Raw genomic sequence first — 13,369 nt, forward strand, 5'->3', positions numbered from 1 at the left:
CTTAAGGGGGTTTACCAATGTACAACATTTTTCACCTATCGACAAAATAGGTGAAAAATGTATGATTACTGGGGTCCGACTACTGCACCCCAACAATCTTGAGACCCTTATGTGAACGGATAGTGTGCTTACGTGACCACCGGTCCATTCACTGTCTATAAGATTGCTGAGTACAGTGCTCAGCTATCTCTGCCAGTCCCAGAGAAGTGGAGTTGTCATGTATGCGCACTACTGCTCTGTTCACACAAGGGTCTTGGGGACTCCTAATCTTGTGATTGTGATCACCTGTTGCAGTGACCTGATGGTTCACTGCTAAAGGGTTAAGGCTATAATGTTATGGTTCATTACCTAAGCTGTTAAATCTTTAATGTGATGCTAACTATGCACTATGTATTCCAAAAGCCTATGTAGGGGTAGAAAATATTTCACTAGCAGACTTTAGTTTTATTTGTCGGGTAGAGGGCTGGTTCCATTCCCTTGGTTAGTTAGTTGAGCAGGCAAGACCTGCTTTGTGTGTGCTGCTGCCAAATAGGCAGCCAAGACAGAGGTTCTCCAGGAAAACAACATTCCCAAGAGAGTAAAAACTGCCAGAAACGCAACTTCGCTAAGGATTAACTTCTGAAAAAGGAAGCATTGAATTACTGCAGAAGGTTGAGGACCTTGAAGGCTATGCTGGACTGAGACAGTAAAGGTAACGCATGCATAATCCTTTAGACTTTACTGCATATGGTTAGGGTAATTGCTTCTGGCGCTTGTGTTATGGCCATCCGACTGCACTCTTCAGAAAATTATTTTGAGTTTCCATGCCTTTAGTCATTTGAAAAGATTGATAACATCTTTAGAAAGAGACTTAAGGAGGACCACCATCATTAAAGCCAACTCTTATGTACGGCATTGGGAAAAATCCTACTCTGTGAAGTCCTTGTAAACTGTGCCTACTGCTTTTATTTGTACTGTTCAGTAAAGAGAGACTTTATTTGTTGTAATCAAGATGGCTTGGTCTTTGGTCTCCACACACTGACCCTGGACCCCTGTTCTTCTGCCTTGCACTCTGCTACCTCTTCACTTAACATTAAAGGTACCTGGCCGGAAAATCCAAAGTCCAAGGGGTGCCCTAAGGGGAAGAAGGCTTTCGCCCCTCCATACACTGCATGCATGGCCTGGCAGAGCGCTGGAGGAGGAATTATCCATCATGAGGACTACAACCATCCTCATTGCTGCGGTCACCACTTCCATCCTCACCACCCCGTGGGTTGGCAAATGGCACTATCTACAGAATGTTGTACGTGGGCCAATTCCAATACCCTTTATTAAGTTCTGCCTGTTTTAAAACATTTTGACATTTAAGTAGTTTATGGCAGTGCTGCTTGGTTATCATGTAGTCATAGCTAGCATTACATGTGTATTGTATTTACCCATGAATTACACTTTCACAAACCTGAAGTTATTTTGTGGTGGGCAGACTTACCATTTGACTATCTAACTGGTCAAATTGCTCGGTAGATACTACATCAAGGATATTATATGGGACGTATCCCTCCTGCCCAATTCTGTTTCTTAATTTCCACCACTGCTTATTGTCCTCCAGAACCTACAAAACAAGAGTACAAGTTCTTACACATACAGATTCTCCATGTAACTAACACTGACTTGTTTTATTTGCCTTAAAAAGCCTTTGATTATAAATCAAGCTTACCTCCAGGACTTCATCTTTCAGGACTGACAACTCAGTGGCATTTCTAGCGGTGAAGTCATAACGAATTTTGGCGCATTTCTGTGGCTGTGCCGGCACTGGTGCATTATAACTGTTTATAAGAGAGATGCACATATATTTAGGTATTTTGCTTTGTCCATTTTTGACCATGAATCTTTTATTATTTATGGATATGCCCATAAGATTTGACAACATTAGGGATTAACATTTACATCACCACCCACCTGGTGAGTTTAGGTCCTGTGTTATACTCTGGCTTTATTTCTGGAGGAATGTTCGGTTGTTTGAATGATGGTGTCCTATAAGGATTTCCATTAGGAGGAGGAAGCTGAAAGATAATATAAGGGCATTGCAGGTTGATCAATTTTGTTTGCTTTGACTTTTGGCAAGATAATGAAACAGAAAAAATCTTACATTCGTCCTGGGTCCAAGATTTTCCTTTGGCTTTGGTGGCTACAAAAGAGAAAACTTCATCAGTATTCATAAAAAAAGGCTGCCAAAATTATATCATTAGTAGGTGTGAGGTGTATCTGCTCTCCTACACTCCGGCACATTGCAGAGATCCTAGAAAAGATGCTCCAGTATTTTATTTAATGAAGAACTAGTCTTTAATACCCAAGGAAAATGAAATCAATTAGTTAAAATAATTAAGACAGCTAATGGTGACTCTCATACGTGCAAAGGTGAACCAAGTTGATGTTGGACAAATGATCCAATTTTTGGGGAGTTTAGGCCGAAAGTGAAACTCTGTTGTGCCTACAAGGGTGGTGAGAAAATCACTAGCTAGCATGGAAACCAGTAGGACTCTCAAAATCTTAGGACTTCATATAAATTACTTTGTAGAGCTTTTCATGTCAAGCATGTCTAGAACGTTCTTTACGTCACACAGTTGTAGCACTGAATATTTGCGAGAACCTGTCCCTTGAGGCCTATAGGATAGCTTCTGCAATACCTACCACAACATTCATTACTGGTCATGCCAGCACTTTTGGCTCGCTAACCAGAGATATAGTAAAAGCAAAGGGAGTAATGTGAAGGCAAAGGATGGAGACAATTCACAGCATTAAAAGGGAACCTGTCACCTCTGAAAACCATCCCAAGCCGCCAGCAGTACCTGCGTGTAGCCAGCAGCGTGTTTCTGATGATGCCTTTCTTCCTGAAGGCAGATGCAGCAAAAGTAATGAAAATGTTCTTTTATCCCCTGCCTGGTCCGCTTCTCCACACATGCTTGAAGTCAAGGAGGCGGCAGCCTCCTTGCTTCAAGTCACGGTAACCACGTCCCCTTCCCGGCCCCTTCGCTGTGACTGACAGCGCTTATGCACGACAGTTCGGCTGCTTTTGCCGAACAGCCGGCTTTCAGTCACAGCGAAGGGGCAGGGAAGGGGGCACGGTTACCGTGACTTGAAGCAAGGAGGCTGCTGCCTCCTTGACTTCAAGCATGTGTGGAGAAGGGGGCCAGGCAGGGGATAAAACAAACGTTTTCAGTACTTTTGCTGCATCTGCCTTCAGGAAGAAAGGCATCATCAGAAACACGCTGCTGGCTACACGCAGGTACTGCTGGTGGCTTGGGATGGTTTTGGGAGGTTCCCTTTAAAGGGGTTGCCAAAGATATTTACAAATCAGCCCAGTGCTTCCAGCACTGCCGCTCTGGTCCTCCTTTCTGGAATTCATTTACTTGGCTGTAGCAATGACATGCCCACATACCCTACATCATTGCTATAGCCAATCAGTGGCCTGAGTGGTATACGGTATGCGACCCCCCCCCATCCCCCCCAGTGATTGGGTTGCAGCAGTAACATGAGGTATACGAGAAAGTCATTGCTGCAGCCAAGTAAACAACGCCTGGTGGGGTGGACCAGAGCAATGGTGCCAGAAGCAGAGGGGATTTAAACCAGTGAGCATACAGTAGCTTCTTTCAAATTTTAAGCACCATCACAGGCTTTAGGCTTGTTTTTTAATAACTCAATCAACCCCTTTAAATGATCAACCTACATCTTCTAGAAAAAAGGGTTTAATAGGCTCTGGTGGGTGTCCCACATCTTGCTCCCAAGGTGCTCCATGGAAGATGTCTATTGGAGGTATCCATCCATTATTAAATCTTGGTATGTACTGTGGGATTAAAGGTTCCTTTGGCCACTCTGCCCTGAAAAATATAAAATGGCAAAATGAATTAGTTGCTTTAATTGTCAAAAACAAACAAACACTGAAGACTGTACCAATGAAATTGAATACGATAGCTGTCACAAATTGTGACAAATTATATGTTTCATACCGGTATACTTTTTTAAACTGATGATCTATCCTCTGGATAGATCAGTATCTGATAGGCGGGGGTCCGACACCTGGGACCCCTGCCGATCAGCTGTTTGAGAAGGCAGCGGTGCTGGCAGTAGTGCCGCGGCCTTCTTGCTGTTTACCGCAAGCCCAGTGATGTCACAACTAGTATCAATGGCCTGGGCGGGGCTAAGCTCCATTCAAATGAACAGAGCTTAGCCCCGCCCAGGCCACTGATACTAGTCATGACATCACTGGGCCTGCGGTAAACAGTGAGAAGGCTGCGGCGCTACTGCCAGCGCTGCTAGCTTCTCAAACAGCTGAACGGCAGGGGTCCCGGGTGTCGGACCCCCGCCGATCAGATGCTGATGATCTATCCAGAGGATAGATCATCAGTTTAAAAAAACTGCAGAACCCCTTTAAAGGCTATGTACACCTTTTTTTTTTATTGTTGCATTGTACTCATTTTGAGCTAAAAATAATGTTTCTATAGTTTTTTTTGAACCATGTCTTCATGCAGCCTTGAGTTTCTGTAATATAAGGATCTGGATTTTCACTCTATTCTGTCAGGCAGCTCACCTGACAGGCTTCTTATCTCTGATCTCTGACCTTATACACACTCTTATTTTACTGATAAGAATGTGGCTTAAATAAGTGTTTATGACTTTTTAGTAATTTAGAGATAAGGTTTATTAGATGACTGGCACAAAGTGAAAGTAAAAAAGTACCATTCACACAGCTAGACAAACAGTTAACCCTTTATGACAGAAGGGCTCAATATTTTTAATAAAGACAAACTGAAAAAAAGATTTTTAGCCCCAAATGACTAAAATGCCATATTAAAAAATTTGCCCCTTAAGATGAAGATAGCTTTTAAAATATTAAAATGAGAATCTCTTCCATTTACCTTGATTTTGTCCACCTCTCTCCCAAACTATCCCATATTTGCATTTCCTTTGGAGTTAGATGACCCCTCAGGAAGTCAGTGGCATCCTTGGACAAGAGAGGACAGGTGATAGATCTTCCTAACTCTGGTCCTCCAGAGCTCTGAATTATCTACAAAAAGGAACATCAAGCAGATTGTAGTGTGTTAGCAAGAGTCACATCTTAAAGTTTCTTTATATAAGTAGTGCTGGCTTTTTTATCCCTTTGATAAGATCTATGCATACAGTCTATAGCTTTCAGCTTTGTAGTTTAGTTGGCTTCTGACTTCAGATATCAGATTTCATTTGGCTGCATGAATATCTAGGTATATAAAGCACATATAATTCATCCCTACATTTAAATCTTAGAAAAATTTAAAACCTCGGATGGACGGTATAGAAAGCTATGAACAGGTGTGAAAGTAATTACCAATTCCAGTGGTCCAAAGATAAAATGGACCAGTTCAGCTGAACTAGGGTTCTGGATATGTTTTCTTAACTTGGCCTGAAAAGGAAGATGATAATGTTCTGTTAAAGTAAACAGTCTTCAGTAGTTATTAATATTTTTGATAGACATAAAAAAAACTGCTTATCTAACTTACAATTGTAACAGCTTGCACAACGTGGGGCACCCCATTAGAAGGGTTGCCCAGCCAATATATATTTATTTAAGCCTTCAGAATGGTGTGAGCACGAAAGTGAGATTAGATTAGTATGTCTTCTTTTATTTTTTTTATTTTTTTACGCCATTCAGATTTTTTTAGTTTTTTTTATCTATTGGCCAAGCCATCTTCTTTATACTTGTGGAAACATCTTTGGAAAATATTCTTAAGACATATTTTTCGCAGTAAGGTTCTTCAACTGCCAAAAACCTTTTGAGGTGCTTGTATCTGGATTGAGGCAGAAGTAAATTTTCTAAACTACAACATGTTATGAAGCAAATGATTTAACAGTCTTTCTGGCCAAAAGCACAACATGAAGCTTCTTGGGACAATTTTGGACTTCTTTATGTGTAAGGTATGTGTACAAAGTGTCATAGTAATGGGGAAAATTAAGTCATGTCAAAGAATTGACTACATTGTTGAAAGTGGTTCTTACCAACAGGTTGATGGCCAGCTTGATTTTCTGAAAGCAGTCTATGAACTCTAGCTCATTAGGTGGTCTAGATCGTAACGTCAAGACTCCCTCTGTGATGTAGCAGAAGAAAGTTCATTATTGGATGAAACAGCAAGTTTGTTTCGTAAGAATACTAATATATTTTGTGAGTCTACTTATACATTGTACTTGGAATAAAATGTAATACAGTGTAAAACATTCAACAGTAGCCAGAAAGTATTTACAGAATGTATAATAAAGGTGGATTACCTGCTGGTCCTTTCTTTTTGTTCTTTTTGCCTTTCTTTCTCTGGTTCAGTTGCTTGAAGGCTTCTGCTGCTTTTTGTAGCCTTGCCACAAAAACCTCTATGTCATCCAGTGTGCAGTTTAAGCATTGCTAGAATGGCGATAGACAAAAATTATTACTTCAATGCATACATCTTAACATCATAGTTTGACTATACAGTAGTTGTGCAGTCATCAGTTAAAGCTTATGATTCAGTTTTGGCTTAAGATTTATCCCAACCATTTCTCCTCCAAAGGTGCCCAGACACATTAATTAGAACTTGGCTGAACATGCTGCTTTTGACAGAAGAAGAAGAAGAAGAAGAAGAAGAAGAAGAATTGTGTGTTCTGGATTTCAACAGTCCCAATTCTTTTCATTGAAATTTACAGGTACACTCCACCAAGTGAGTATGTATGTTAATGGAGGAGTCAGCAGAAATAACAGCTGGCTTTATTGAGCATGTCGCTAAGCAGAAGAGCCCACAACTTGTGTGGCTGTAGAGGAGGCTTAGCCTGAAGAGGTGACTGGTGAAAGGCTGCCATGTGGCAGTTGTGGGAATGAAGAAGCCTGGGAAAATTGTGAGCTGGCCTGGTGGTGTGTTGTTTGTGGTTTTCGTCTCCCTTTCTATCTGAGATGGCACTAGGAACTGAGAAGGCTCTTTTGCCTTTTAGTAAATATTTCCCTAGATAGGGGCAAGTCAGATTTTTATGGCAATTTCTGCATGCTCCAACTTGTTGGGGATTCCTCGTGAGTTTGTTAGCTCCTGTGGCCTCCTTGGTGGACTTATATGACCTTTAAGGCGCATGTCCACCTTTCCAGGAGGGCCTTCACTGCTGAAGTGAAGTAAACTGGATGGGAAGGTCACTGCATAAAATGTCATGGTCCAAGTAGGAGCAGTATTTGACATTGACTTACTGTATCCTTCTCAATCCTCTTTGCCAGTGCTTCCCGTGATTCTTCCAGTTCTTGCGATACGTTACTTCTTCGATCAAACTCTGTAAAAAGAAGCATAATTTTTACTTAGAAAATTAAGAAGAAAAGAAGCAAGTAAAGGTCTTTTTACATGGACAGAAAATCTTCCCTTAAAGAGCAACGACTGACAGTATGCTGTAGAAAGTTGATTGGAGCTTGTTGTCTTCCATTTAGATGATGTGATCATTGTGTCCATGTTCAGATGAAAAATCATTCATATAATTGTTTGCCCTCATACAATTTGCATTATTGTCGGCAGCACATCCCCTGTTTGCAATAAGAGGGTTGTGCTGCTGATAGATGATACTTGTTTTGTCTACATAGAAGATGCATTCACTCAATTGATAAATTTCATTCACTCAGTTGATGTAAAAGGGCCTTAAAAACAGGACAGCACAGATGCCTAGAACACTGGTGTCTTAGAATGCGCGTGTAATGATCGGTAGGTAACAGTGCATCCCTGAATTCCACCCACACCACTGTTTCTACCTACTGGGATGATCCACCCTAGATAGTGGCACCCAACTTGGCGGCGATCCCTATTCTGACTAAGTGCACAGGGCATAACCAGGAAGGAAGGGCCAGAGAGACTAATCAGGTCAGAAAGCAACAACAGAAATAAAAACATAGTCCCACACACAGTACCAAGCTGTGTCAAAATCAGAGACAAAATTAGAGTCAGGTCATGAAAGGTCAAAGTCAGATAACGAGAAAACCAGAGAGTAGTAACAAAAGCTACTGATGCAGAAACAACAATCACAGGCACCTATGCCCAGCAGGCACCTGTTTAAATATCCCTCTGGAAGGAAGCACGTAATGCTGGAACCGTGCCTGATTGGCCCAATACCACTGTTCCCTGAACACGCTGTCAGCACCACCATGGAGGGACAGGGCTTGCAACAGGAGCACTGCCAGATGAGTCCATGACACTGTCTTTTTACAGCATGATAAAAATGCTGCAGATTGTACCAAATTAAACTGTTCCTGACTGCCTAACAAATATATATACGTTGGCGGTTGGGTATTTAAAGATGGTGTCCACTGCTCAATGAGGTGAAGAGGAATCCTAGAGTGTCAGCTAAAGACTTACAAAAGTCTCTGGCATATGCTAACATCCCTGTTAGCGAATCTACAATATGTAAAACACTAAGCAAGAATGGATTTCATGGGAGGATACCACAGAGGAAGCCACTGCTGTCCAAAAAAAACATTGCTGCACATTTACAGTTTGCAATGGATGTTCCACAGCAGTACTGGCAAAATATTCTGTGGACAGATGAAACCAAAGTTGAGCTGTTTGGAAGAAACACACAACACTATGTGTGGAGAAAAAGAGGCACAGCACACCAACAGCAAAACCTCATCACAACTGTGAAGTATGGTGGTGGGGGCATCATGGTTTGGGGCTGCTTTGCTGCGTCAGGGCCTGGACGGATTGCTATCATCGAAGGAAAAATTAATTCCCAAGTTTATCAAGACATTTTGCAGGAGAACCTAAGGCCATCTGTCCACCAGCTGAAGCTCAACAGAAGATAGGTGTCACAACAGGACAACGACCTAAAGCATAGAAGTTAATTCAACAACAGAATGGCTTAAACACAACAAAATACGCCTTCTGGAGTGGCCCAGTCAGAGTCCTGACCTCAACCCGATTGAGATGCTGTGGCATGACCTCAAGAAAGCGATTCACACCAGACATCCCAAGAATATTGCTGAACTGAAACAGTTCTGTAAAGAGGAATGGTCAAGAATTACTCCTGACCATTGTGCACGTCTGATCTGCAACTACAGGAAACGTTTGGTTGAAGTTATTGCTGCCAAAGGAGGTTCAACCAGTTATTAAATCCAAGGGTTCACATACTTTTTCCACCTGCACTGTGAATGTTTACCTGGTGTGTTCAATAAAAACATGGTAACATTTAATTCTTTGTGTGTTATTAGTTTAAGCAGACTGTGATTGTCTATTGCTGTGACTTAGATAAAGATCAGATCACATTTTATGACCAATTTGTGCAGAAATCCATATAATTCCAAAGGGTTCACATACTTTTTCTTGCAACTGTATGTGCTATCGTTGTAATCATACTGACCCAGAGAATAAACGTAACAGGTCAGTTTTACCTCATAGGAAACGAGTTTATTTGGAATTTTCCCCTCTCCCCACTATATTGTATGCAACCGTAAATGGTGCCATTAGAAAGTACAACTTGTCCAACAAAGAACAAGCCCTTATACGGCTATGCGAATGGAAAAATAAAAAAGTTATGGTTTTGGGAAGACTGGGAGTAAAAAAAACCTGTAAATTGTCTGTTCATGAAGGGGTTAATAAAAGTGGCTTTTATGTCGAGATAAATTTGTTGCAACTTACTAGACTTAGACATTTTTCTCTTTTTTAATCCTCATTACTGTTGCACTGTTCTAGAATATTTTATGCCAAAATATAATGCATGTCGTTAATAAATTTGGTGTAACTGAGGTTTATAAAGTATGACTGATTTGGTGATACACTATAGTCACGAACGAGATTTGGCACAGTATGATGCCCATAGAATATATACATCCTTACCAATCTCACTTCCTGAAGATGGGGAAATGACACGGTTCTTGCTATCTCTGACGGGCTTTGGTGTGGTGGCAGGAGGAAGGATTGATTCTCTTTGATTGATCCTCTCTTGGTTAATCCTATAGAATAAGGCAACAAAGGCAAGTTCAGAAGTTCAGTTTGTATAGTGAGCACTAGACTGGAACTTACATTCATAATTAAAGGGCTTCTGTCACCCCCAAAACACATTTTTCATTTTTGGGCTTGTTAAAATCCTTATTGAACGACTATTCCCTATATAGGGCTCTTACCTTGGTCTGTGGCTTTGTTTCAATAAAAATCGATCTTTTAAATTATGCAAATGATTTCACTACCAGCAAGTAGGGTGTCTACTTGCTGGTAGCCGCCGCATCCTCCTTTTAAAAAACCGCCCCCTCCTCCAGTTGATTGACAGGGCCAGCGAGCGCTCTCCTCCTCCGGCTGGCCCTGTCAGCATTTCAAATCCCGCGCCTGTCTTCATTCGGCTCAGGCGCTCTGAGAGAAGGACGCTCGCCTCCTCAGCACTCCCTCAGTGCGCCTGCGCCGATGACGTCACCGAAAGAGAAGACTGCTGGTAGTGAAGTCATTTGCATATTTTAAAAGATCGATTTTTAATGAAACGAAGCCACAGACCAAGGTAAGAGTCCTATATAGGGAATAGTCGTTCAATAAGGATTTTAACAAGCCCAAAAATGAAAAATGTGTTTTGGGGGTGACAGAAGCCCTTTAAAAGCTCTGTGAGACAAGAGCTGGTGCTGAAGGTGCTTGGCTACAGTTTGATTATATATGCTTGTCCATATAAATGAGATATACATTATCTGTATGTTCCTATATAGGTATGCCAAATCTTTGGACCAGTCCATCATGTAGTTCAACCTATTCTCCTATAATGTTAATTGAAATGAAGGCAAAAACCTAATCTTGATGAAAAATTACTTCTCCACTACAAGTATCGCAATCAGAATAAATCCTAGGATCGAAAAACCATCTACTGTAATCTAGTACATATAAACTTGTAATATTTTATGACGGGAATGCCCTTTTAACCATGAGAACATCCTGTAGTAGAGCATTCCACCGTCTCACTGCTCTTACTGTAAAGAATCCCTTTCTGTGTTGGTGTAGAAAGCACTTTCCCTCTTAATGTAGAGGATGTCCCCTTGCTATAGTTACAATCCTGGGTATAGATATGTCTCTGTACTGACTTGTGAAATATGTAGACATAGTGATTAACATATTTTTTGCCCCATAAGACACAGTTTTTTCCCCCCAAACTGGGGGGAAAATGCCCCTGCATCTTATGGGGTAAATACTAATGAGCGCTTCCATTATGGAAACGCTCATTAGTATTGAAGGACCGGGAAGCGGTGAAGGCTCTGTACTCACCGCTTCCTTGTCCTCGGCTGTGAAGGCTGTGCACAGTGTGAGGGCGCTCTGTGACCTCACGCTGTGCGCGCAGGTTCACAGCACAGACGACAGCAAGATGAAGAGGATCACGATGTAGGTGAGGAGCGGTGGCGTCTGGGAGCAGGAGAGATAAGTGGATTTTTTATTTTGTCATCCGAGGCAATGGGAGCTGATAAAGAGGCAATGGGGGCTGATCAAAAGTCAATGGGGGCTGATCAAGAGGCAATAGGGGCCGATCAAGAGGCAATAGGGGCTGATAACGAGGCAGTAGGGGCTGATAAAGAGGCAATGGGGGCTAATATGAGACTGGGGGCTGATCAAATGAGGCATGGGGGCTGATTTGAGACTGGGGGTCTGATCTGAGGTCTGAATTGGGTCTTATTTATATTGGGACTCATATTTGAGGTCTGATTGAGGTCATTCACTTTCGGGTGTGAACTGAGGTCTGATTGTGGGTCTGATCTGAGGTCTTATTGGGGTCTTATTAACATTGGGAATATGATTGGACTTGTGATCTGAGGTCTGATTAACATTGGGGGTCTGATTGCTGGTCTGACCTGAGGTCTAATAAAAAAAAAAATTTCTTATTGTCCTCCTCGGACAACTAGGGGCTTATGGGCCGGTGCGTCTTATAGAGCGAAAAATACGGATCCCTTTTCAAACAAAAAGGACCGCCTTTTCCAGATACTGCAGACCACACAGTCCATTTACTACTTTAGTTGGCCACCTTTGAAAGTGCTCCAGCTCTGCCATTGATTTTGTACACTGGTGCCCAATACTGCTCACAAGACTCCATGTGAGGTCTGACTAGTGACTTGGAAAGCAGTAGAGCTATGTTCTCATCTTGTTCCCCTTTTGATACAACCCATCACCTCATTAGCTTTGGCTGCAGCCACCTGACATTGGTGGATAGTAGTTCACCCTACTTTTTTTTTACAATACCTAAGTCCTTCTCACGGTCAATATTATCCAGTTTGCTCCCATTAAGCAGGTAATGGTGACATGCATTTTCTCTTCCAAGGTGCAGAACCTTACATTGTCTATATTAAATGCATATTAGAAATATGATCTATTATATGTCATTAAGCAGCTGCAAAGGTGACATACACATCCTCGTTCAGAGTAGTTTTCTGGAAAGCTTATACACTGCTCAAAAAAATAAAGGGAACACTTAAACAACACAATGTAACTCCAAGTCAATCACACTTCTGTGAAATCAAACTGTCCACTTAGGAAGCAATACTGAGTGACAATCAATTTCACATGCTGTTGTGCAAATGGGATAGACAACAGGTGGAAATTATAGGCAATTAGCAAGACACCCCCAATAAAGGAGTGGTTCTGCAGGTGGTGACCACAGACCACTTCTCAGTTCCTATGCTTCCTGGCTGATGTTTTGGTCACTTTTAAATGCTGGCGGTGCTTTCACTCTAGTGGTAGCATGAGACGGAGTCTACAACCCACACAAGTGGCTCAGGTAGTGCAGCTTATTGAGGATGGCACATCAATGTGAGCTGTGGCAAGAAGGTTTGCTGTGTCGGTCAGCGTAGTGTCCAGAGCACGGAGGCGCTACCAGGAGACAGGCCAGTACATCAGGAGACGTGGAGGAGGCCGTAGGAGGGCAACAACCCAGTAGCAGGACCGCTACCTCCGCCTTTGTGCAAAGAGGAACAGGAGGAGCACTGCCAGAGCCCTGCAAAATGACCTCCAGCAGGCCACAAATGTGCATGTGTCTGCTCAAACAGTCAGAAACAGACTCCATGAGGGTGATATGGGGGCCCGACATCCACAGGTGGGGGTTGTGCTTACAGCCCAACACCGTGCAGGACGTTTGGCATTTGCCAGAGAACACCAAGATTGGCAAATTCGCCACTGGCGCCCTGTGCTCTTCACAGATGAAAGCAGTTTCACACTGAGCACATGTGACAGACGTGACAGAGTCTGGAGACGCCGTGGAGAACGTTCTGCTGCCTGCAACATCCTCCAGCATGACCAGTTTGGCATTGGGTCAGTAATGGTGTGGGGTGGCATTTCTTTGGAGGGCTCCATGTGCTCGCCAGAGGTAGCCTGACTGCCATTAAGTACCGAGATGAGATCCTCAGACCCCTTGTGAGACC

The 13,369-nt window shown here is 42.4% G+C and overlaps 1 protein-coding gene across 1 annotated transcript in view; it reads right to left on the bottom strand.

Annotated features, from left to right (window-relative positions):
- The window catches only part of EPS8L2 (EPS8 like 2), a 159,794-nt gene that overhangs the window by 14,811 nt on the left and 131,614 nt on the right, over positions 1 to 13,369 (bottom strand). Inside the window, exons 8-18 of the mRNA XM_040410844.1 lie at positions 9,831 to 9,946; positions 7,208 to 7,287; positions 6,277 to 6,403; positions 6,010 to 6,098; positions 5,342 to 5,416; positions 4,896 to 5,044; positions 3,707 to 3,857; positions 2,129 to 2,167; positions 1,939 to 2,042; positions 1,697 to 1,805; positions 1,469 to 1,591 (exon numbers count right to left, since the gene is read on the bottom strand). Of these exons, the coding sequence (XP_040266778.1) occupies positions 1,469 to 1,591; positions 1,697 to 1,805; positions 1,939 to 2,042; positions 2,129 to 2,167; positions 3,707 to 3,857; positions 4,896 to 5,044; positions 5,342 to 5,416; positions 6,010 to 6,098; positions 6,277 to 6,403; positions 7,208 to 7,287; positions 9,831 to 9,946 (1,162 nt within the window). The remainder of the gene's footprint in view (positions 1 to 1,468; positions 1,592 to 1,696; positions 1,806 to 1,938; positions 2,043 to 2,128; positions 2,168 to 3,706; positions 3,858 to 4,895; positions 5,045 to 5,341; positions 5,417 to 6,009; positions 6,099 to 6,276; positions 6,404 to 7,207; positions 7,288 to 9,830; positions 9,947 to 13,369) is intronic.

Source organism: Bufo bufo, chromosome 10 (genome assembly GCF_905171765.1).
Source record: "Bufo bufo chromosome 10, aBufBuf1.1, whole genome shotgun sequence".
NCBI classification, from domain to species: Eukaryota; Metazoa; Chordata; class Amphibia; order Anura; family Bufonidae; genus Bufo; species Bufo bufo.